This window comes from Danio aesculapii, chromosome 25 (assembly GCF_903798145.1).
Source record: "Danio aesculapii chromosome 25, fDanAes4.1, whole genome shotgun sequence".
Taxonomy (NCBI): Eukaryota; Metazoa; Chordata; class Actinopteri; order Cypriniformes; family Danionidae; genus Danio; species Danio aesculapii.
In genome coordinates this window covers 8,943,697-8,970,167 of record NC_079459.1, presented here as the reverse complement: position 1 = coordinate 8,970,167, position 26,471 = coordinate 8,943,697, and the positions used below count along the sequence as shown (strand labels likewise).

The 26,471-nt window shown below is 36.0% G+C and overlaps 1 protein-coding gene across 2 annotated transcripts in view; it reads right to left on the bottom strand.

Moving 5' to 3' along the window:
* Positions 1-26,471, bottom strand: part of cpt1ab (carnitine palmitoyltransferase 1Ab (liver)) — a 49,691-nt gene that overhangs the window by 9,895 nt on the left and 13,325 nt on the right. Inside the window, exons 6-17 of one of the 2 annotated variants that reach the window (XM_056451372.1) lie at positions 26,284-26,421; positions 24,471-24,548; positions 21,290-21,397; positions 18,287-18,374; positions 12,224-12,419; positions 7,974-8,162; positions 6,710-6,815; positions 2,255-2,371; positions 1,088-1,252; positions 874-1,008; positions 261-413; positions 44-157 (exon numbers count right to left, since the gene is read on the bottom strand). In XM_056451372.1, the coding sequence (XP_056307347.1) occupies positions 44-157; positions 261-413; positions 874-1,008; positions 1,088-1,252; positions 2,255-2,371; positions 6,710-6,815; positions 7,974-8,162; positions 12,224-12,419; positions 18,287-18,374; positions 21,290-21,397; positions 24,471-24,548; positions 26,284-26,421 (1,587 nt within the window). Of the gene's footprint in view, positions 1-43; positions 158-260; positions 414-873; positions 1,009-1,087; positions 1,253-2,254; positions 2,372-6,709; positions 6,816-7,973; positions 8,163-12,223; positions 12,420-15,610; positions 15,696-18,286; positions 18,375-21,289; positions 21,398-24,470; positions 24,549-26,283; positions 26,422-26,471 lie in introns of both variants that reach the window. The other variant, XM_056451373.1, reaches the window with a different exon arrangement.

Genomic DNA, 26,471 nt, shown 5'->3' with positions numbered 1-26,471 from the left:
CCTTGCCTAGGCAGGATAAAACATTGATAAAAAATGAACTTACAGGTCCAAATCCACCTCCACTGGTGACATATTCTGGATGTCTTTTCAAGTCAAAGAGTTCCATCTGCTGGAGAGGAGTCTGACTGGTGGACAACCTCCAGGGTTCGGACAAAACCTGGATCAAACCCAGCTCATTACAGACTATGCAGAGCACAATGTGTCTAGGCTACAAAACTGATATGGTTTGCAGTTTGTTTTGTGACAGGTTGCTCACAAACCTCTTTGAGGAAAGGCGAATCTTCACCGAGATACTTGGACACTAAGTAGAGGCAGAAAAGATGACGGTCAATGCCTTTTCCGGTCATGGCCAGTTTGTATAAATTCTGGTGCTTTTCTGCAGCCGCTTTCAGCAGCTTCAGTCTCTCTTCTCTCTGAGAAAAAAAAGAACAAATAAGAATGATTATTGATATTTGCAGAAACAAACGCACACTAGAACTACAAGGTAAGTTGAGATCCAGCTAACGAGGATCATTCTCAGAATATTAAGGCAAGGTTCTCTCATATGTTTAACACTAATGTTAATTTGTTCATGTACCTTTTATTCCTTGGTCATTCTTGAAAGACAATAGTATGAGAGGATAGGTTAATATGGAGAAACTCACTGGACTTGCAGTTAGACTTGTTCATGCTGAACAGGGTAAGAGTCTGTCTTTGCTACAGTGCCTTTACATTTAAGAATTTACATTTTCCACAGCATATATCATATATAGGAAAAGCTTTGAGAATTTCGTTGGTCTGTTTGGTTGAAAAATATATTTTAAAACAAAAGTAACAGGAGGGCTAATAATTGAACTGTATATGCTGTATTTTCACATACTACTTTTTACCCACCGTTGTTTTCTCATCCATCATGGCATGAACAAAAGCACAGGTCTCATTGGTGCAGGAACGCACAGTCTCAGTGCGGCCTTCTCTGAACAGACGCGTCATGGATGCTTCGTACGTCAGACAGAACTTGCCTTTATCCTGCAGAAGTAAAAATTTAACATATTACACAGAAATCACATGAAGAAACGACACAGAAGTGTTTATTACTCTCTCTTACCCTGAAGTGTGCCAGCTGGAGGGCGAGCTGAATAAAGCCATCAGGACTGGTCTTGCATTTCTTGATTAAGCCTTTGCCAAAGTCGTTGAAGGGGAAAATGTGCATGTCTACATCATCTGCCAGAGTATTGGCTACTTTCAGAGAGCTGCTGATTACCGTCTGGCACTGTGAGTGTCAATGAAAAGAGGTTATTTCCTTCACTGTAAAAAAAATGGTGGGTTCCACCCAATCCCTTTATGTCATCTCAATGTATATTGATTAAGTTAACATTATGGTTTTTACAATTGTAAGTTGATTGAACATAAAACAATTAGGTTCCCCCCCAAAAAAACTCAAGAATTGTGGTGTTTCCACTCATTTTCTTTCTTTCTTTTAGTTCTAACATTCAGCAATTGGTGAAAAAAATTAAAAGCTTCTATTTTAGAATTAACTGCCTTTTTTTTGATGCTAAAACGAAGCTGGTTGATGCAACATTTATGTCGATATTGGACTTCGGTGATGTCATCTATATGCAGTCTGCATGCATTGGATACTGTTTACCATGGTGCACTAAGATTTATAACAACTTTTAAATCCCTTATTCATCGTTGTGTGCTGTATACTAGGGTAGGTTGGTCTGCTTTGTCCATTCGTAGGCTCAAGCATTGGCATATCCTTGTTTACAAATCTATACTGGGTTTACTCCTATCACATCTACAGAGTTACATTTGTATAAAGCCTGTTCTTAACCATGGCCTTCGGTCACAGGATGTTTATTTACTGTCTGTTCCTAAAGTGCAGAATGAAATGGGAAAAAAGGCTTTAAAATACGCAGGACCTTTTGTATGGAATAATCTGCAAAAACAGTTTAAATTTAAAGAGTTGATTTCACTAAATGATTTAAAAAGAGTATAAATGATTTAGAAGTTGAAACACAGGTTTGTAGATGTTTTGAATAGTTTGTCAGTGTGATTCATGTTAACTTTTAATTGTTTTTTGTTTGTTAGACCCATGTAGCATGTGTTCTGCCTAATCTAGGCCAGGATGCTCTTTTTAATCTCAATGTGTCTTTGCTGGTAAAATAAAGGTTATAATAATAATAGTTTTAAGTAGTTTGAACAAGCAGCAAACATATTTTTGGAGTGTATATGATTTATGTTGAAAACTCACAATAGATATTTAACTGACCTCCTCTGGGATGTCCCACTGCAGTCTCTGGGGTCCCGGCATGTTGGGATGGGTGTTTCCTTTGCAGTGTCCATCCTCAGTATAGCCCAGACTCACTGGATCCGATGACAAGACTTGCTGCACACACATACAGTACACATTCAAACGAAATGAACAGTTTCTTACAGTAAGGTTACATCAAACTGTTCCACAATCATAGTGGAAAAATTAGGATTTATAAATAGAACCAACTACTTATTAAGAACTTTATATTTTTTATGGTGAGCTGTCTTTAAGGTCATATTACAGATTTTATCTATTGCTTTGGCTCAATTATTGAATTAAAGTTTTATTTTTCAAAACAGTAAGTTCAGATCTCAGAATAATTAGCTTCTTGATCACATTAGATTGGAATATATTGTTGATTTGAGCAAATTCTTTGGGAAGTACAATTGTGTGTAGTTTGTACAAAAACTATTCACATGTGGCTTGTTGATCAAAACTGATCAGTCAATTCGCATCATGTAAACCATCACACTCAAAACAATATATTGAATTATCAAGTTTTTACATACTTATGATTCAATACATGCATGTACTGTAATTACTGCTGTAATAACATTAATAATTACACTGTTGACCATCCCTTACACCTTAGCTCACCCTTAAACCTACCCATACCACCAAACCTGACCCAAACTCAACCCGTATCCCACCTCAAGAGCACCAGAAGTGTTCTGTAATACATTATGAACACAGTAAGTACACTGTATTTTTACTTTTTTTATGCAAATACTTAGTAGTTAAGGCCATTTAATATAAAGTGAGACCAAAATTTGTATGCTCATACTCATATTCCATAAATATCTGACATTGACATTATTTGCAATGTCTGCTAATTTGGCAAATGACCTCTAATTTCAATGCAATTTGAATTAATCATTTGGCCAATCAAGTTCTGGAGTATATATTGTGTATATATAGATTGCCTACAAGCACAATCGCTACCATTTTTTGAGAAAGGAGGATTTTCACGCTGCAGCAACATGCTGGTGAAAGAGAAATTAGAGGACATGTAATCATTGGTCCAACCAACATGTCTGGCCAACATTGTCATAAATGTTATTTTGCAGTATTTTTGTGTATTTATTTTTTGTATTTATTTATTTACCAAGATTATACTTTACATGTAATACATTTGTACAAAAATAAATCTACTGTATAAATACAAATGTTCATCTACTTTTTTCTATGTACTATGTGACTATTCCGTTCTCAAAAAAATATCAGATTTTTAAAAAATAAAACCTTTTACATGGTTGACTGCTCACACGATGACCAACATACTTTACATTTTGGTAGCCTTGACCAAATTACTGACACGATTACTAGGTTTTAAAGGGCACCTATGGTGAAAAATCTACTTTTCAAGCTGTTTGGACAGACATATGTGTAGGTATAGTGTATAGGCCGTCATATTGGGGTGATATAAACACACCCAGCGCTTTTTTTTTTCAATTTAACAACATAAAAACGGTGGACCAATTGGAGCGGTTTTCAGATCGACCGCAACTTTACGTAGGAGTGCGGTCCCCCCGCCAACCGAATTAATTGACAGCTGCGTATTAGCATGTCCCAGTAGTCATGTGTATAATCATGTCAACAAGAGAGGACGAGTGCAAAGCAACCGGGAATAAAAGGTCTGTTCAGTTTGCTAGGATCATCAATCATCATTAAATGTGATCAAAAAGAGTGCGTTTTACAAGTTTAAAATGTTTTGAAACAGTGCATGTGTGTAATGAATTACAGCAATTCACTTTATCTTTACTTTATCACCACAGCCGCGTGTCGGAACAATTATAAAAGATGCTTCAATCCCGGTTTGTGGACGTTAAATCAGGTTTATTTTGTACATTAACATAACAGATTTCCATACAGCAGTGGAGATTAACCTGTATCCTGTCACATACGCGTGCATAAAGAGTGCAAAGCTAAACGCACGCTCTGCCTGTCTGTCTGTGTGTGTGTGTGTGTGTGTGTGTGTGTGTGCGTGTGTGTGTGTGTGTGTGTGTGTGTGTGTGTGTGTGTGTCTGCTACGCTGCGTGTGTGTGTATCTGTGTGTGTGCGCGTGAACTTTGTAACGATATTGTGTGTGACTAATCGTTAAGTAGACTCATCTTAACACAACTAATGCATCAAATACCAACTGGTAAAGTTCTTACTGTGGTATTTCTCACAAACGCTACGTGAGATCTGCTTCCTTTATGTCTGTTTGTTGTCTGACGCAGCCGAGGGAAGAGAATAAGGCACGGGGAGGACTAGCCTTAAAGCTGCAATACAACAAAACATCCTCCTGGTGCAAAAATGTATCAAATAGAATCTTATAAAATGTGTAATAAAAAATCTGATGGGTGTTTTGAGCTGAAACTTTACAGACACATTCTGAAGACACAAAACACTCATATTAAATCTGAAAAAAGGAGTAACCTAGGTGCCCTTTAAAGCATGAATGAATTGTGGGTGAGTAACTACATTTTGCAGACATGCAATAAATTTCTGACGTTCTAGCAAACAGTTGTCACATTTGCACATTGTCACATTTTTTGGAGAATGCTGTTTCGAAAAATGTGCCGAAGCAATTAAGAAAAACTGTAAAATCTTAGAGTGCTCGTTATTTGCAAAACCTATGGTGGCTGTGAGAGCATAATGCGCTGCTGCAAAGCACCAGCCAATTAAGAAAACATCTTCATTGATTTGACAGTACATGTGCTCCTATTTTAAGGACGGAAAAATACGCTCTGTGCCCTGGCGCATGGTCTAACAGGGTTGTGCTTATTTTCTGAATGAGTTATGGGAGTGTTTTGAGCATAATGTGCATTAAACTAATCAGAGTCTCAGCTCTCATTCCCTTTAAGAGTCAGTTGTGTCACGGCGCCATGGCGCATTTGCTATTTACATGGGAGACTCTGTAAGTGGATAAACTGAATGCTTCACTAGCAAGAAAACAATTAAACAGACAATCTGCAGCGAAAGGATAAAGAATGAGCCTCCTCCATTCGGCCACTTTACTTTCACTTTACTTTCATGGATAATGAAATGGTGTTGTATCCACTGAAGACATTCATTAGCCTCCATATTTAATTTCGTTTGTTAATTGCAAAGATGAGCGTCACGGTGGGTAGCACGCTCAAAGCAAGAAGGTCGCTGGTTCAAGCCTCGGCTTTGGTGTTTTTGTGTGGTTTGCATGTTCTCCCTGTTCGTTTGGGTTTCCTCCGAGTGCTCTCCCCCACAAGTCCAAAGACATGTGGTATAGGTGAATTAGGTAGGATAAAATTGTCCGTAGTGTATGTGTGTGTATGGGTGTTTCCCAGTATTGGGTTGCGGCTGGAAGGCCATCCGCTGTGTTAAACATGTGCTGGATGAGTTGGTGGTTCATTCTGCTGTGGCGACCCCAGATTAATAAAAAGATTAAGCCAAAAATGAATGAATGAATGAATGAATGAATGAATGAATGAAACAATGAATGAAGATTTGTTTCAAACTTTTTCTAAATTCAGTTCTATTTTCCAGCTGATGAATAAATGAACAATAATGTGGTCAAAAAACTGAGTTATATCCAAACACATGTCCTATTCTTATGCCCCATATAGTGACACACACCCAAAACCATTAGACAAATCTAAACTTGTTTTTATTAAAACAAATATAAATTTTCATATAATAAATAATACTACTAATAATAATAAAATTATACAAATGCAAATTGTCATGAATGAACTGAAAAAGCTTTTAGTTGGTCGATGGCAGTTTTTTTCAGATTCTCAAAATAGCAACGCGCCAACAATGAGCCTTAACACACCTCTATTTTAAATCAGCTCGCCCACAAAGACCACATAGTGGCGCAAATGGATTTTCTATTTAAACAATGTAGTGCAAAACGTGAAAATTAAGGTTGCGCTGGTCTAAAAATAGCAACAAATCGTGCCAAACACATCTTGCGCCTTATTGCACCGGGTGTATGAAAGGGCCCATACACTTTAAGAAATGGCACATATTGATCTAAAAAAAGTTGACTGAAGTTAGCACATCGTATTTTTGTATTATGTTGTCATTTCCATCGTTAGTCTATAATTAAAGAGCATGAATTTTTTTAATAGCCTATTATTCTTATATGCAATTTATCTTGTCCTTGTTTTAACAATGAAGTATTGAGAATTTAATATTGCGGATATTAAGTTAATTTAGTTTATTTAGCTAATAGTATGAAAAAAAAATAAATAAAAAAAATAAAAAAATAAAAAAATTCAGTTTCTAATGCCAATGGAAACACAGTGGAACACACATGATTTTTTTTTTTGTAAATGTGATTCAGACATTGTGCAGATTTTCATAAAAAAATACAAAAAAAAATGTAGAATGATGCCATTATTTTTATCAAATGTGACACATGCCAGTATCTCAATAAATTTTCTTTACCTCCCACAAATGGCCAACGATGGGTGCATCAGCCCAGGAGTGTTCTGCATTCAGTCCCATAGTGCCGTTCTTGAATATAATAAGGTTCAAAGACTTATCAAACCATCTGGAAAAAAAAGAACACACACACATAATTAAAAACACACTTTTTAAAGCTAGTCACAAGTTTAAGATGTTCTAGCAGTTTTGAAAGGAGTCACGCTCACCATGAATAATTAAATATAATGGTCATATAATAGTAATTATGAAATATTGCAATTTAAAATAAGTGTTTTCAATTTTATCTGTCATAAACACCTATTTATTCCTATAATGAAATTCAGAATTGTAGTTTTATAGTTGTAGATTTTACTAGTTATTAGTGGCTCTTGATCTTTTAGAAATTATTCTAATATGCTTACTTGGTGCACATGAAATATTTCTTATTATTCTACCAAAAACAGTTATGCTACTAATATTTTGTGGAAATTATGACCTTTTATTTAAGATTATAGAAAAAAGACAGATCAGAAAAACATTATTTTATGCATTTATAATATTTTTTTAAAAAACAGGAATCAACTGAATAATTTTAATGTGCCCTAGGTAGATAGATATAATAATAAATAAAATTATAATATACAGGGTGGGTCATTTATATGGATACACCTTAATAAACTTATTGGGAATTTCACAAGAAAAACAATAGTGTGCTTGGCTTTAACGTAACTTTATTCTTTCATGAGTTATTTACAAGCCCCCTCACATATACTAATGTGCCACAAACAGAACATTAATATCACCAACCATTCCCATTTTATTAAGGTGTATCCATATAAATGGCCCACCCTGTACAATAAATATAAATTATTATTATTATTTTATTATATATATATTCAATCTTTAATATTTATTTTAAATTGTTTTATATATATTAATTTCTAAAAAGAAACTCACTATTTTTACTCACTATTTAGTCACTCTCAAGTGGTTCCAAACATTTATGGGTTTCTTTCTTCTGAAGAAACACAGAAGACGATATTTTGAAGTAGGATGACAACCTGTAACCATTGACATCCATAGTAGGAACAAACAAATATTATGGAAGTCAATGGTTACAGGTTTCTAGCTTTTGTCAAAATATCTTCTGTTTACATTCAAGTCAAACAGGTTTGAAACAAGTAAAGGGTGAGTAAAAGATGACACTATTTTCAGTTTTGGCTGAACTATCCCTTTAATAGAAAATAATTTAATAATCTAATTTGATTTAAGAGCTCTTAGTCACCTGTCATAGCATTTTCCATGGAGCAGAGATTTGCCATAGCTGTCCAGTGACTGGATTGGATTTTCTGGCTCATAACGCTGTTCGGAATCATCCAGAGTAACAAAGAAAGCAGCCTTCTCCACAGCATCCAGAGCCTGCTTATTCTTTCCACGAATGAAAAACTGTGAACGGGCTTTGGCCCAGGGAACTCTGGGTAATGGGAAACAGAAGCATTGATAAACTCATGTTGTTTTATTGACTTTGATTACATTTTACTGAACAGAAAGAGAGAAAATGCACATCTGGTTCCATAAATGAGGGCTCAAATCTGTAAACTTAGCGGCCGCAAAATGTTCTCTTCTCCAATCCAAGGAAACAAAACCATAGTTACTACTATTAAAAAGCCACTATTATGCTTATTCCGATATTATGTTTCATGCAGTTTGCAATGTAGCAGTATATGAATAAAAAAAGTCTGCAAAGTTTTAAAGATCAAAGTGCTTGATACATTAGGAATAAAGAACATCCGGGAGGTTCTTATCGCAGAATAAAGCCTGACAGGCTTATCAGCAGTTTGGCTTATCGGCTGTTGTACAAGACTGAAGGGCTTTATTCTGTAAAATCAACTGTCCTGAATGTACTTTTTCCCAGCTTTTACATGGCTACTTGCCACAAAACATAATAATTTGACACAATATTGTTCTCAGCCATAATTGTTTATTAATTCTTTAATCAAGCGCAAAGCTGACAGAAACAAACTGGCTTATTGAAGCTGATGGAGCATACAAAAACCTATAATTAATATTATTAACCCATTATTCAGTCACAAGTACACTTAAAAATTATTCAAAGATTAATTTCAAAGATGAATTTTTAAAAAAAGCCCCTATTATGTGTTTTTGAAAATGACCTTCCATGCAGTGTGTAACACAGCTCTAAGTGAAGTGAAATTTCCAGCTAAGGCTTAAATCTGAAAGTGCACCATGTTAAACTATTGATTCCTCTATAAAAAAGTCGACTCATAGTGGTTTGAATGAATCGCCATTGTAACGAGTCTTTAGCTGTGTCGGCGAGACGTCATTTGTTGCGTGCAGACCAGGGAAAATTGAAACCCCTGGCCCCGCCCACAAACACTGTAGAAAGAAATAGAGAAAGACAAACACTGTAGCAGATCCCGGTTAAATTAAGTCGCATAGACGCTGTGCTCTAAAGTGTGAGGGAAAATCAGTGTTACTTACTCTACCCAAAGATGAGGCTGTGAAGAGTCAGTGGTTAAAGTTTATTTTTGCAAACATACCTCAGCATTATAGCCCCAGCCTTGTGCTGTGTTTCTGTTATTTTTCTGACTAGTGCTTCAGCAATCTACACGCTTACGAGGGATTTACTAGCCGTTTGTTGAAGGAACGATCAGAAAAGACTATTGATGTATGGGACTTTGTCAGAGCTTGACAGGAACTTTACAGTACACAGTTCATGGATCAATTTCTTCCTCCATTTCACAAGTGTAAGTAAGTGTGATTAAAATGGTTTCCTCCTTGTTTTCTCTAGCTTGCAAAATTATGTTTTTACTTATGTTTTGTAGCTAGTAATCGCTTGTACTTTCTCTGATTAACTTTTTATATTCTCATATCGCATCTAAAACCACAATGAAAACGCAAAGCCTGTGCTTTGTTTACGGATTGAAATGCGTTTGTGAGCTTGCGATCCACTGCCGTTTGGTGTTGTTATGGCCACCATCAGCTGTTCCTACACACGAGCGGCAGACAAGTTTCAAAATAGTTCAGCTTTTGCCACTGTGTGGATTAATACTGAATGTGTATCATGGTTAAGAATAGATTACATGCTGATGTTAAATTGCATTGCTGTAATGCACACCTGCATTGGGCTCATGCATACACTCTGCACTCTGACTACTTCAACAATGTTGATAAGCCGTGGTTGGCATTTCTCTTTGTCTCACACTGAGCACAGTGGACCAATCCCTACAGATTGGGTCATCGGACCAATCAGCACAGATTAGCATCGTGCTAAGGAGGGGTTTGGGAACAAATGAATCGCTGAACGAATCATATGGCAGTATAGTTGGGATAATCAGGTAAAAATAAATGCATATTATAAGACAATGAAAGTGTTTATTTGACCTTACATGCATACCAGACTGTTGTTGGAGACCCCCAAAATCAAAATATGACCATTTTTAATAGGGGCTCTTTTAGGTAAGTGGTTGTAAACAATTTATTTGGGCTGAATTTAAACAAACAAAAAAAGTTGAACATTACTAAAATTTAATTTGTTTGTTTAAATTCAACCCAAATAGTTTGCAACAATTTTGCAGAAATATTTTTTTTCAGTTTAGTGTTGTCACGATACTGGAATTTCAGCACTGAAATGTAAAAATAAATCAATTTCCCACTAACATTTGAGTGCTGTTGAGTACATTCTTAAACACTGCTAATTGGCCTTTGTGTTCACGTGCTTAACAGAAAGGACTATGATTGGCCGTGAAGGTCACCAGTTCACCAATCTTCAAGCACTGTTTTAAAGTCGTGAAGTGCAGTCGATCCATCAGGGGATCGACATGACTCTGAAACGCTCCAGTGCAAAAGTGCACTTAGTGCAAACACAGATATTTAACGGGGTTCAACAGCGCTCAAATGTTAGCGGAAAATAGACGTTTGGTAAAAAAATTCCAGTATCGTGACAACACAAATCACAAGATGACGCCAAATAGTCAAAAACGCAAATAATTTTAAAATACAATTTTTATATAAATAATCCTGAGATTAATATTTGTTTTCATGAAAAAATGCAATAAACGTTCATTTTGGTTTGTATATGCTGTCATAACAATAATAATAACCCAGGCTCATTATTGATACGTACTCCTTCATACATTCCTGGACAGCGTGAAATATGTCCCAGGAGGTAAGTTCTTATTCAGTTTTTGTTTCTGCGAATCCACCAGAGGCCGATGTGTACACTTTATCAGATCTTAAATTTTCCTTGCGAGTGCCATCCGTGCCTGCTGGTCTCACATAAATCCACCACAGGCCGCTGTTGATTGACTGACTGAGCGAATGACCCACCCTCCTTCTTCCCTAAAGCCAACCAATAGTGTTTTCAAAAGCACCGATTAACATTGTTACACCGTTGTGTGGACGTTACCACTATGACATCTATCAGATGTTGGATTTTGGTCACTTTCCAACACAACCTAAAATCGTAAATTTTTGGTCACCTGACGCCATGACTTAAATCTAACCTAATATTAACATCTTATGATGTTCTGTGCCTTCTGGGTTACCACATTCTCACGCAGTCATTTACTTGTTTACTTTATTTTTTGCCCTTTGTTTTTGTTTCTCCTGCTTTCTGGAACCGCTTTTTGTCAGACTCGAACCCTGTCATTGCAGTCAACTCCTCTCGGTGTGTCAAGTCCGCCAACGTACACAGCGAGCCACTGGGCAAACTGGTGACAGTGGAAGAGCCCTCCACATGGAGGTAATCAGTCAGCTGGTAAATGCAAAAAGAAATAGAAGCCAATGGCGGCATCATACCGCCCCGTATTGTTCGTTTTAAAGATAAAATGCAGCCATACGTAGCTCTGGGTACATAATTCACACTCTCCAATGTATACGGAAATGTATACGGGGTACGTTTTCACAATGAGCCTGTGTTGATTGATTTAATGATTTGAAGTCTTTGAGAGACAATAACTTTAAACATGGTGCACCTTTTAGATTCAAACATTTTTCATTCTCTTAGAGCTGTGTCACTTTAAAACAACTGTTTTAACTTCTTAAGGCCCAAGGTGTTTTTATACATGGATTTTTTTTTTCTCTTTGCTATTCGGGCTTATTAAAACCTAATTAGAATAAAAATCTAAGTATCATCTTTTGATATGATGTACTTTAGAGAAAAATTATGTCCATATATGTGGACTCATGGTCCGAATTTACATAAAACACTTTTTTCTGATTTTTTTTATGCATATTTTTTTTTTACTTGCTTTGACTATCAGTAAAAACTATTTTTTCCACCCATTTGGACAGTTAAAAATTGTGTTTGGGACATTTAATATGCTGCAAACAATTGCAGGATGACACTGTATGTCTGTAGAAAAATATAAAACATTCAAAGTATTTTAAATGGCCACTTTAGAGCTAAAATGTGCTGTCCACGTATGTGGGCACTCAAGCCCTAGTAGGTTAAAATTCTTCCAGTCTTCAAAATTTCAAATAAATGTATTTTAATAAAACAGAAGCACTCACCTGTCTCCTGCCGTCAAAGCAGCCAGAAACTCTTCACCTGGCTGAGGTTCAGATTTGTCTGCCAAGATTCTCTCCATCTGCTGCTCAATTTCTCGAGGCAACAGCAAGCGTCCGTCATAAAACATCCACACCTTGTAAAAGCGACCCTTGTGGTACACGGCGATGTGTTTGCTCTCATTCACATGCTGAAGGACATCTGATATATACAGAAAATATGGACGTTAAGCATGAAGGTGCACACATGCATATGGAATTACAGTAACATTGTTCTGTAAATCATTCAGTGATTCTTTGTGATTTAAAATAGGCACATGTCATATTAAAGGGATAGTTCACCCAAAATTCTATATGTACTCACCATTTACTCACAAGTGGTTCTAAACTTTAATGAATTTCTTTCTTTTGTTGAACACAAAGCAAGGTTTACTGAACAATGGTGGAGAAAAACATCTATAGTAGAATAAAAAAAAAATAATAATAAATAAATAAATAAATAAATAAATATATATATATATATATATATATATATATATATATATATATATATATATATATATATATATATATATATATATATATATATATGAATGTTTGTTTGCTTGTCCTCAATATTCATTCATTCACTTTCCTTCGACTTAGTCCCTTATTTATGAGGGGTCGCCACAGCGGAATGAACCACCAACTGTTCTGGCATATGTTTTATGCAGCGGATACCCTTCCAGCCGCAACCCAGTACTGGGAAACACCCATGCACACTCATTTACACACACACAATCATACACTAAGGCCAATTGCCAAAGACTACCGAACCATTCTGAAGGACCATCTACACCTAATGGTTCAAACATTCTATCCTGAAGGCAGTGCTGAGGATGAGGATGATAATGCACCAATACACACAGCAAGACTGGTGACAGAGTGGTTTGATGAACATGAAAGTGAAGTTGAACATCTCCCATGGCCACCAGGTTTAAATATTATTTAGTCACAATTTACACAATTCACCAATAGCGAATGTCTTTGGACTGCAGGGAAAACTGGAGCATCCGGAGGAATCCCACACCAACATGGAGAGAAGATGCAAACTCCTCACAGAAATGCCATCTAGCCTTGCCAGGACTCCAACCAGTGTCCTTCTTGCCGTAAGGCAACAGTGCTAACAAAGCCACCCCTTTGCCTAACATTCTTCAATAAATCTGGTTTTGTGTTCAACAACAACAAAACTCAAACAGGTTTGAAACAAGAGGAGGATGAGTAAATGATTTTAGTAAACGATTAAATCATTTTCATTTTTGGGTGAATTATCCCTTAAAATTTGAATTGTTATGGATTAGTTGATTAGTTGTCAGTAGACAATTATGAGAAAAGCAGATGAAAAATATAGATGAGAAGAAAGGCCAAAATACAGGATTTGTATAAACATATTGCTTTTTACATATATCTATTACCAACTTATCAACAAATGGATATATATAACTTATGACTAACAATATTTTGTAGTGTATTGTACAGAAAAATGGTTATAATCTAATGGAGACATGGCTATAATGACTATATATTTTGTTACAAATATAACATTATTATAATTTGCATTTATGGTATAACTTTGTAAAATAGTTTTATATATCTATTTTTAATTAATTAATTATTAATCTATCTATTCATTTATTACTCTTTTGGAAAACAAGATTTTTTTCAAGTAACATTTAAAGGTTATTATTATTATTATTATTATATATAATTTTTTATTCATCATATTTTATTATTAGTAATTATTATTATTATTATTATTATTAATAAAATTTGTTTTGTGTACAGGTGTTAAATTAGTTGTAATCATTTTAGTTTTATTCTTAAGTTTTATTCTAAATGAAGATGTGAAAGAATTCCGTCTGTCTGTCTGTCTGTCTGTCTGTCTATCTATCTATCTATTTATTACTTTTTTGAAAAACATGATTAATTTCAAGTAACATTTAAAAGTTATTATTATTATTATTAGTAGTAGTAGTAGTAGTAGTAGTAGTAGTAGTTGTTGTTCTATTAGTATTATTAAAAATGTGTATACAGGTGTTAAATTACTTTTAATCATTTTAGTTTTATTTTAAATGAAAATTTGAAATAGTTTGTTTATTTATTTATCTACTCATTAATTCATTCATTTATTACACTTTTGGAAAACATGATTTATTTCAAGTAACAAAAATGTAAAATAGCGGCAGTTAAGTTACAGACATTTACCATTAAATAGCGGACGTTAAATTATAGAAATTTCCTTAAATGACAATTTCCGGTAAATTTCTGTAATTTACCATCTGTTATTTTACAGTAAATGTCTGTAATTTAACGGACGCTTTTTTACGTTTTTTTCTTTTTGTTTGTGTAAAATAACAGATTTTTTTTTACAGTGTAGTATTTATAGAAATAAAAAATATATTTTATAAACATTTTAGTTATACAAAATTGTAAAACAAAATTATATATTAAAATAATTAAATACCACATACATTTATTTTTATGTGATGCTGTAATTTTAAATTATGTTGATTGTAAAAAAAATAAATAAATAAAAACAGGAACATTTAATAAATTAAATACTTGGAATTATCTCATAATTAATTACATATTGAAACATTAGCTCTTATGTAAAAAATAAGCACTATATAACTTTTTCAGGCTTTACAGTACACTTATCAGTAAATGCCTTTATTTATATGCTCTTTTGGGAAAAAAATGGTTTATTTCATTTTTAAAAATCATTTTTAGTTGACATGCATGCTAATTAACTCAATATAGTATTTATAGTTATTAAACACATATTTATAAATATTTTATTTATACAAAAAACACAACAAATATTAATATGAATTAAAATAAGTTAATCCCAAATATATAGTATAGTATACAATTTTTTTTTTCATGTGATGCTGTAATTTTAAGATTCATGTATTTAAGTAAAAAAATTTAACATATATTACTAATCTAATGACTTAAGCATTTCCACTAACTATGCAATCCAACATTCCATTTAAGTTTACATTATAAATGAATAGCAATGAATATAACATTACAAATATTTCACTGCCCCTAATGTATTGTGTAATGTAATGTATTGCCAGATGGCTGTAAAACATGCTATTTCCTGTTCCTCATTCATCCTGTTTCAGATAACAGGTTAATCATTAAATCATGCAAATAGCTTATCAAGTTATCGAAAACGGTTAAGCACACAAAACAAATTCCTTACCATCTGCTTTCTCCAGAAACATCAGCTAAATAAAGCGCAGTGTTAAAAGCAGGCCCAAACTACAAACCTGCTCGCAGCAGCCACTAGCATCTACAAAGAGCAGATTCAATGCGAAATAAAGGCAGGCAAGAGGGAAGCTCTACCTGTTTCTACACCTGGAACTCGACTGGTGTTGAACATACGCTCGTACTGAGATGAGCACATGGGGATAGTGTTTAGAACCATGAGCTGTGAAGCAGAAGGGAAGGTCAAACACTAACAGGAAAAAAAAAAAAAAAAACAAAGGAAGAAACCCAAAACACCACACTATGGAAACCTGTAAACCGGAAGATGGAAAAACAGAGATAAAAAAGAGTGAAGGATCATCGGGAGAGATGAATTCAACTTGATGACCAGCCTACAGATAGCAGCACAGTTAAAAGATAATAAATGATATACTAATTTCACTCATTTCCAAGGATCAAATCAAATGTGTTTTGTTTGCTTTGATATTTTAGGATTATTAGACAGTGGTCAACTATTATGCACTTTTTATTATGCACGATGCGGTGGTGCAGTAGGTAGTGTTGTTGCCTCACAGCAAGAAGGTTGCTGGTTTTGAGACTCGGCTCGGTCAGTTGGCATTTCTGTGTGGAGTTTGCATGTTCTCCCCGCGTTCACGTGGGTTTCCTCTGGGTGCTAAGACATGCGCTATCGGTGAACTGGGTAGGCTAAATTGTCCATAGAGTATGATTGAGGGTGAGTGTGTATGGATGTTTCCCAGAGATGGATAACAGCTTGAAGGGAATCCGCTGCGTGAAACATATGCTGGATAAGTTGGCGGTTGGGGTGGTGACCCCAGATTAATAAAGGGACTAAGCCGAAAAGAAAATGAATGAATGAATGAATGAATGAATCATCATAGCAAAGACAAAGGAATTTAGTTTTTAATAGGGTTGTGTGATGTTGACCAATTTGGCATCGTACGCAATGGGCGGGTGGGGGTTGTTATTAAATATCAATTAATTCATAACGAATTAATTAATTGTAGCCTACCGTTTTCACTGCCTAAGTACTAATAAATAAAGTTACACACAAATTACCACCTGTCAATCACTTTTTTTTCACGGGACTCTGGCATGAATAGGCACAGTAATCTGTCTCGTTATAATGGCTTTTTCCCACAGCTGGTGGAGGAGATGAGAATTCGTTTGGAGTTCACTGTAATTTGTAGTGTGATAGATGATAACATCCTTATTTTATTATCATTATTATGAGGAAATAATAACAAGTAAAGATACTAGGGCTTGACCATTTTGGTCACATATGCGCTCGAAATTTTATCTATGCGACCTAAAAATATATTTGGAGGCATTTGAGCGAGTGCATAAATTGTTGTCGTGCAACCTGTTTTCACTGCAAAATCCTCACCGCATGCGTGGATTTAGGAGACATTTCCGCAGAATGCCTCTTTGCACCTAAAAGTGCCAAACGCAGCGCTCAGGAACAGATTAAAACAGTTGTTATGTGAACTTGCTGAAGTAAAAAAAGCCAGCAGTGCTTGCCCCGCCTTTGTGCTCTTCTTATTGGCTCACTGCTCTAGAACTGAACGCGCATGGATTGGTTAATATCAGCTGTCGATCACTCAGTCTATGCCTCCTGCCTTCAGATGACAGGAGCTACAACCGCAAAAACGTAAAGCGCTGAAGATGAGAGAATGAAAATAACACTGACAGATTTTGTTTTACAAACCACCTGAAGTTACTAATAATGGCACATCTTGTTAGTGATCATGTGCTGAATGTTAATCCACCATTTACACTTTTCCAAGAGTGGATAAAAGACTTCCATTGGCGTGAAGTCCGCAATGAAAATAACTAAAGCCATTCACTGTAAAGCAGGCGTGACCAACCCTGTTCCTGGAGATCGACCTTTCTGCAGATTTCAGTTGCAACCCATATCAAACACACCTGCCTGTAATTATAAAGTGCTGTTCAGATCCTAATTAATTGGTTCAGGTGTGTTTGATCAGGGTTGAAGCTGAACTTTGCAGGAAGGTCGATCTCCAGGAACAGGGTTGAGCACCACTGCTGTAAAAACGAGTAAACACTGCTGTGTGGGACGGGGTTTGGTAACAGCGTTTGCTACTGAATCTACACATTTCAAGCGCGAGATGTACCGTATAATCCTTCATTTAGACCTCACGATGCTGTCAGCCTTGCAAGTGGTAGCTTTATGTAAAATGTAACACAGCTTATGAAAAGACCGTTTTTGCTATTAAGATAACATGCAATTAATAAGTTATATATCAATATAAATGTGGGGCGAAGGATCGTGATGCCAGCTCAGCATTGTGAAATTTATCAGCCATTGGCAATGGACGATGGCATTGTCTATCGGTCCAACCCTAGTTTTTAAAACTATTATGCTGAAAATGTGTTGAAAAAATTTCTCCATTAAACAGCACTCAACATTTTTTTTTAATAATTTACAGGATGTCTAATAATTTTGACTTCGCCTGCATATATAAATATTTACAATTAATAAATAAATACTAATTTGAAAACTTATAATTATCTCGTAATTGATAACATATTATTACCTATATTATTAATAACAAATAATACCTCTAATATAATAATTCAGCCCTAACTTTTTCAGGTTTTACAGTGCACTTATCAGTCGACCACTACAAATCATCTAGCGCTACTCTTATGCAGTCCACTGTGCTGTTGTCTGAGGCTGAATCTGGATGTTGGTCAGTTTTGACTGCTGCTGCAGCTGAGGAAGGTGCGAGGGTTATAGGTGCAGGTCGTGGCAGGATGAGCCCCTCCTCTTACCTGTCTCCAGCCCAGGAATACGGCAAGTGTTAAACATCCTCTCCCACTGTGCCGAACACAGTGGCACTCGATTCTCCAGCAAGTATAACTGTGGGTGTCGTGTGTAAGTGCACATACAGTAGCATATGCAGCAACGTCCAGGTTTGAGGAACAAAACAGAGGATTGTTTATGAGGGGAGGCTCGTTCACAGGCATGCAGAAAGTGTTGAGGGGTTAGAGAGAAAGAAATGCAGGCTATGACAAGTAAAAAAAAAAGCCATTTCAACTTCTGTCTACTAATTTAAACATAATACAGTATTTATCAAGGAAAAAACACTGACTAATGAAATTAAATCCGAACATATTTCAGATGGGCTAATAATTTTGTATTCTATATTATATGGGAAAAAAGTATAATGTTTTCTTCATCACACGTACACAGTTAGGTCCATAAATATTTGGACATCGACACATTTCTAACATTTTTGGCTCTATACACCAACACAATCATTTTGAAATGAAACAAGATGTGTTTAACTGCAGACTGTCAGCTTTAATTTGAGGGTATTTACACCCAAATCAGGTGAACGCTGTAGGAATTACAACAGTTTGCATATGTGCCTCCCACTTGTTAAGGGACCAAAAGCAATTGGACAAAATAGTAATCATAAATCAAATTTTCATTTTTTTTTAATACTTGGCTGCAAATTCTTTGCTTTCAATTACAGCTTGAAGTCTGGAACGCATAGACATCAGCAGACGCTGGGTTTCATTCCTGGTGGTGCTCTGCCAGGCCTCTGCAGCAACTGTCTTTAGTTCCAGCTTGTTCTTGGGGCATTTTCCCTTCAGTTTTGTCTTCAGCAAGTGAAATGCATGCTCAATCGGATTGAGTTCAGGTGATTGACTTGGCCATTGCATAACATTCCACTTCTTTCCCCTCAAAAACTCTTCGCTTGCTTTTGCAATGTGCTTTAGGCCATTATTCATCTGCACTGTGAAGCGTCGTCCAATGAGTTCTGAAGTATTTGGCTTAATATGAGCAGAAAATATTAGCCCAAACACTTCAGAATTCATCCCGCTGCTTTTGTCAGCAGTCACATTATCAATAAATACAAGAGAAACAGGTCTATTGACAGCCATACATGCCCATTCCATGTCACTACTACCACCATTCTTCACTACTTAGGATCATGAGCAGTTCCTTTCCTTCTCCATACTATTCTCTTCCAATCACACTGGTACAAGTTGATCTTGATCTCATCTGTCCATGGGATGTTGTTCCTGCACTGTGAAGGCTATTTTAGAACTCTAATCTGGCCTTCCTGTTTTTGAGGCACACCAATGGTTTACATCTTGTGATGAACCCTCTGTATTCACTCTTGATTGTTGACTTTGACACAAATACATCTACCTCCTAGAGGGTGTTCTTGATTTGGCCAACTGTTGTGAAGTGTTTTCACAACAAACACATGCCTAGTGTTTTTGCTGTGTCTCTGATGAGTTTGTTTGTTTTTTTTAGCTTAATGATGGCTTGCTTGACTGATAGTGACAGCTCTTTATATCTCAGAGTTGACAGTAACAGATTCCAAATGCAAATAGCACACTTGAAATGAACTCTGGACCTTTTAACTGCTCATTGCTATTGAGATAATGAGGGAATATTTCCACTTGGGGATACTCATCCCAAGGCCCTCAGACTATGCAGCGCCACTGATTTGATCCAATACCAGCGACGAGATGATCCCAAGGTTTCCATAATCCTGGACCAGGCCGTATCCTGAGTAGCTGCTGTGGTGGTCATGGAGGAGCGGAGAGCATGAGACTGATTCCTGTGATGCTCCAGGGACAGACAAGTCTTTGCTGAGGTCCAGCATTCTCCAGTCTCGACATTTTTCCGCCAGTTTTTTTCTTCGCCGCTGTCGCCACTGGCTTGCATGGTTCGGGATCTGTTGAGCTGCGCATCGATGGATTTGCTCTTCAGCGTTTCGACTCTCAGTAGTGATTATTAACCACACTGAACTGAGCTAAACTGAACTGAACTTAAACACTGAAAACTGAACTACACTGTTTCAATTTACTATGATCTTCTATGTGAAGCTGCTTTGACACAATCTATATTGTAAAACCGTTATACAAATAAAGGTGAATTGAATTGAATTAAATTGAATAACACACACCTAAACATGGAACAGCTTATAAGCCAATTGTCCAATTACTTTTGGACCCCTAACAAGTGGAAGGCACATATGCAAACTGATTTGGATGTTAAATGGTAAATACCCTCAAACTAAAGCTGACAGTCTGCAGTAAAAGCACATCTTGTTCGTTTCATTTCAAATCAAAGTGAAGTCATGCAGCTCTAGATAACTCGAAACAGTCACTAGTCACTCCTCCATCTTTAAAAAGTATCTGTAGTTATCATGACAGTACAAACACAGCTGTCAAATCAACGAAAACCTCACCTTTGGTTTCATTTGATTGGAGAACAAAAAAGGCATGATTTACGTTTTGCCGAACATTAGAAAACCCTTCAAAAAAGGTCTCTTATTGCAAAAGGCGCATTTGGTGTGATCAAGGCCTAAAGAAACTTTTACAATATAACAAACTTATTGTGATGGTTCTTTGAGCAATCATCAATAACCTTTATTTTGAAGAATGTAAGACTTCAAAAGCCACGATAAACACCATTTACAGCCTTACAGGCTCTTTAAATAATGTTTTGTTTTGTTTTGTGTTATTTCTTGACAGTAAGTAGTATGAGGAAAATTGGGGACATTTTGTTTAATGCTTTTGTGTTCCAAAGAATAAAAACATTTTTACTGGTCTTATTATGGAAAAATGGTTGTAGGACAAACACATTGAAAATGTATGCTTAACGCAGATATTCCTCCAGCATACATTTAAATTATTGTGATTTCCTTCGTCATTGTCAAACTAGGAATTGTCCTTGTGTAAAATAACATGAAATAGGAAAAAAAATATATATAAATTTGTTTCACTACAGATTGTGGATTCTACACTCACAGGTTTTATCTGTGCTCTGTCCAGTTTTCTCCTGTACATCATCATGGCATGGATGGAATTACCAGCTCGAGCAGCTTGGAGTGAAGTGGGGTTCACATACAAGAAGTCCTTATGAAAACAAAAACAGAAACAAAAAAATTTTATGAATCACTGCACAAAAAGAATGTGACACCAACTTAAAACTGTTTATTTCTCTCATATTATGATGGATCACTTTTGGATTTCACTTTCGATTCAGTTTAAGTTAATTATCAATAACCAATAATTATCATTTCAAAGCAGCTTTACAAAAGTTGCATGTTTTTACATTAAAATCACTATCAGAAAATGTTATGATGTTGTGTATAAGGTGGACAGTATACAGTTCATACTTATTACACAGCTCATTGGAATTGTCAAGGGGTTTAGGGAGGATGAGAGAGCGAGGACTCAAATGCAACATAAAATGGCATTTATTTAATAAAAAACAACACAAAACAACAACAAAAACCACCGCGAGGGGGGAAAACATAACTAAACACAAAAAGGTACACAAACTTGACTGGGCTGGCAAGACAGGACTGGAGCAGAAACAAAGGGGAGTATAGACAACGAACTGGTACAGGACATCAGACAAGAGGCACGCAAGACATGACACACAAACAACACAAGCCATGTGCTCACATAAAACAAGACTAAGACCATACCTGTCAACCCTCCCGTTTTTCCCAGGATTCTCCTGTATTTTACAGTTCTATCCCACTATCATCCCGTAAAAGTATTTTACCGTATTTCTCCCGTATTTTCAGTTTTTTTCTGAAGGGTGGCAATAAACATTAAAGAGCCAATCCTCCATATACGCAACCCATACCGCCCCTTGCTCTTAAATGTGTGCTTTTGTTTTATTTAGGCATGAAAACACTTTGAAATAAATATATAAACGGCGTGATTCCCTTTCCTTTTCATTGCAGGCACCGTCGCCCCTCTTATGCAATCCTCAAAATAGCTGACACGCTCCATAGTGATAAACAGACGCTGTTTCCCAAACGGATTACGCGATCTGAAGCAGAGCGAAAGTCTGGGCTTTGGGTGCGTGTTTGAACAGACATATACACAACATCTAAACATCTAAAGATGTCGATCTTGGTGGGGTGTTTTCAAACTCAACTAATTTTGTCCTAAATTAGCATAAAAAGTTAGGAAAGCAATTGAATGCTTTCGATATAACATTAGATGTGTGCAGTTTTAAAGTGACACCTCTGTTATTTAATGTAATCAAATGAAAAATCCAAATAAATTAGATTAATTCGCTGCTCTTTAATCAGAATGTGTAAGTTAGACAGTGAAGAAAAGATTAATGAGATTTAATAACTTGATTTTGTTTCTTTATAATAGCTATTATTTTTAATTATCTGAACTGTTTGCTAATTTATTTGCTGATAATGTATACTATTTATTTTTTCTTTTGTAAATAATAATAATAAAACATATTACTGACCGTTTAACTGTTTAGTATAGTATATATATTTAGTATATAGTAACATATTTAGTAATTTGGGGATTTTTTGAAGGGGTGGGGTATCCCTTATTATGGTGGGCGTATCCCTTATTTTCACATGCCAGTGTTGACAGGTATGACTAGAGCACGCAGCCAATGAGAGAACAAAACACAACACTAATGCACGCGGTCACAATGTAAGCACAGAGCCACGTGCTTAGACAACACTAACATAAACAGACGCAAGACACAAGCACACGATAAATGAAAACATCTTACCGTGCGCTCACACATGCAACACTCACACAACCAACTAGTCTAAGACGCTGAGAATAAAACAACACGCTGCAGACAGAACAAACACAAACCCGAGAGCAAGCGAGGACGCACGAACCGAGCCTCCTCTGGGGCGCGAGCATGTGCGCTTGCGACAAAGACATGAACACGCAGCTCACTTGAGACACAGACCAAGACAGGATTAGTGTCCGGCCAGAGAAATCTTGCGCCGAGCATGACAAATAAGACAGACAGGACTAGTGTCTGGATTCTGCCATCAAAACAAAAATTGACAAGACCGATGTGGCAGTCTAATCCTTTAAGGCAAGTCATTACACTTGGCGGTCATCTTTGAAATGCCTCTCGGGCACTATGCTCAGCCATTCTGTTTGAATGAGGAAACATCAAACTCTCCAAAACTGTTTGCCAAGCTTACGATTACATTAGATATTTAAAATCACCAATAAAGTTAAACAACAACTGGCTCATAAGTTTTATTTCAAAATGTTTGAATCAAACAAAATCTGCATTTTTTCAAGTTGCCCAAGCTAATGCGTATGTGCACTTGAAAAGAACGAGATCATGACACCAACCTCAATTATGGCCGTGTTACACATTATCATCCTCTAAATAATGCTTCGTCAGATCGAGCTGGTCTTCTGAAGTAATCCCCAACTTGATATTGATGGCGAATCTCCTCCAGAAATGAAAGCGACTCTTTGTTTACACGTTTGTGGGCGTTCGAGAAGTTGCTGTGATGTGATGTGCGTTTGATAAGATGGACTGTACCTTGCGTAGTTTCATACAGATTACAAAACAAAAAAACATTTGTCTTCAAGTGTAGTTGGTCCATTTAAAAGTACAGATTTCAAGCTTTATCTGCATATATTTCTTTTGTCTGTGAAGCATGTATTTGCTGAGATTCAAGTGTGTTTGTTGACCACAAAAAAGGTTGTAAAAGCACATGTCCGCTCCGAGCTTCTCCCCTGGAGTCTATAGCGATCAATGATTGGCTTCTGTACTAGTAGGCAGGGCTTCATTCACATTGACCATATTGACCATTACACATTTCTCCATTTAAAACTTTTATTCAGCCAGTTTAGTTTCTGTCAGCTTTGCGTTTTTGATTGTTTGGCACCATCTTGTGACTGAATAATTTACAAGTTAGTGAATACTCCATCAACTGTTTTCTGTGTCTGTGTACTTTGCGCTGTGAAGCTCTTCAATCTTATGCAGCCACCTGGATGTACTTAACCTGCAGGTTTTCAATATACAGTGTGCTTTTCAAAAAGGTGATGTCTATGTTTATAATACATTTTCAATTAAGTGATCTGATCATTTCAATAATTAAGAATAATTTGTGTATTGCTTAAGACTTAAGACTCTTTAACATATTTTCCATAGGAATCCAATGCATAGCAGCCTTACCATTGCATAGTAGTTGCTGTTGACCATGATTGGACTTCGACCTCTGAGGTAAATGTACTCTTCCCACCAGTCGCTGACCTGAGAGCGTGAAACAAATGATGTCCGTATTATATAAAGTATGGCCAGTGGTGTAAAGTAATAATTTACAAATACTCAAACTACTGTAATTGAGCAGTGTTTCTCAGGAATTGTAATTTACTAAGTAGTTTTAAAAATATGTACTTTTACTTTCCCTTAAGTACATTTTTAATGCAGTATTGGTACTTATACTTCACTCCTTTTCTTCAACCTGCAGTGATTACTTTATTTTTTCTTGTCTATGGGGATTTAAAAAAATCAGTCCTGTGATTCCTGTACAATTAAATCACACATAGAAGGTAAATCTCATCATCATGAACTACCTCAAGACATAGGCGCTTTATAATTGCAGCAAACTGTTTGGAAGCATTAAAACTGTCCAAGAAGATGTACAAAATCTTTACACGCATTGACCCAGAGGCTGTTTAGATGCATGTTACTGATGAGAAGATGACGGATGTTTACTATATTATGACCGAAATGGCCTTAAACACCCAGCAGGCACAAGACGTCAACATGGCGTCAGATTGACGTTGTACCCCAACGTCGTGGGGACATTGCATTTTGTTTGGAAATAAAAATCGGGTTGATGTCAGAACCCAATGTCAGGTCGATGTCAATGTCCAACGTCCAACATCTAATGATGTTACAGCTTGACGTTGTGTGGACGTTACCACTATGACGTCTATCAGATGTTGGATTTTGGTCACTTTCTAACAAAACCTAAAATCAATCAAATATCAACGTCATTTGATATCGTTATTGAACATTAAAATAAAATTGTCATTAGACACCGGTTAGTGATTGAATTTTGGTCACCTGACATCACAACCTAAATCTAACCTAATATTAACGTCTTATGACGTTGTGTGCCTGCTGGGCAATAACAAAGTGCACTACAGAATGTTATGTTCACACACCCACAAATTACATGTAAATGCATCAGCTTTTTACAGTGTAATACTTAGTACTAACTATTATTAAGTACTTTTGAAAGGTTTACTTTTTACTCCTACTTTCAATAATATTTACAACAGATACTTTTACTCAACTTGCACTACATTTTCAGGCAAGTAATGGTAATTTACTTGAGTATGATTTTTCAGTCCTCTTTCCACCACTGAATATGGAACACATCTCAAGTAAACATGCATTAAGGTTCCATATTTAAAAAGAATTTCATACCATTAAGGACCTAAGATTTTTTTCACATTAAATTTTATTTAATGAATTTCCCAAACTCAAAAATGTCTCCTCTGCTTAAAATATTCAGGATTCCATTTTTTTTCTGTATTGTGTTTTATTGCTATCATTAAATGTTAGCAATCAAAAAAACGTATTTAATTTATTCCATTTGATGCAATCAAGAAACTAATGCAATTTTATTATTCCTGTTAACTATGTTTGCGCCAATAGCCTTGTGGGCAGTGCGCCAACATGTAGCACAACTGTGCTTCAATTGTCCTGAGTTTGAATTCTGTCTCATTGATCTTTCCCAATACTGTCCCTCTCTCTTCCACTTCAACTTTGCTTCCTGTCAAACTACTGCCCTATCAAAATAAAAGGCAAAAAAAAAAGAATCTAAAAAAAGTAGACCTCAAGATCACTATTAGCATTGAACACTATTGCGTTTCACTACGAAATCAGTTCTAATGAGATTGGAGTGCCTGGAGTGCCTGGAGTGCCTGAAGAACAATAGTTTGACATTGCGACATTAAACATAGAGTGATCTTACGTAATTGGAAGTCCACCAGGATTTCAGCTTCAGGTACCACTGAAGTTTGGGGCCCAAATTCTTCTCAAAGTCCTTTGCTAAACCCTCCATACGTTTGTACTGTTCATCATCCATCAGAGGACGTGCCGACTCCAGGTACTGAAAAAAACAATACAAATGTAAATAGGTGAGGGAGGTTTTACGATTCC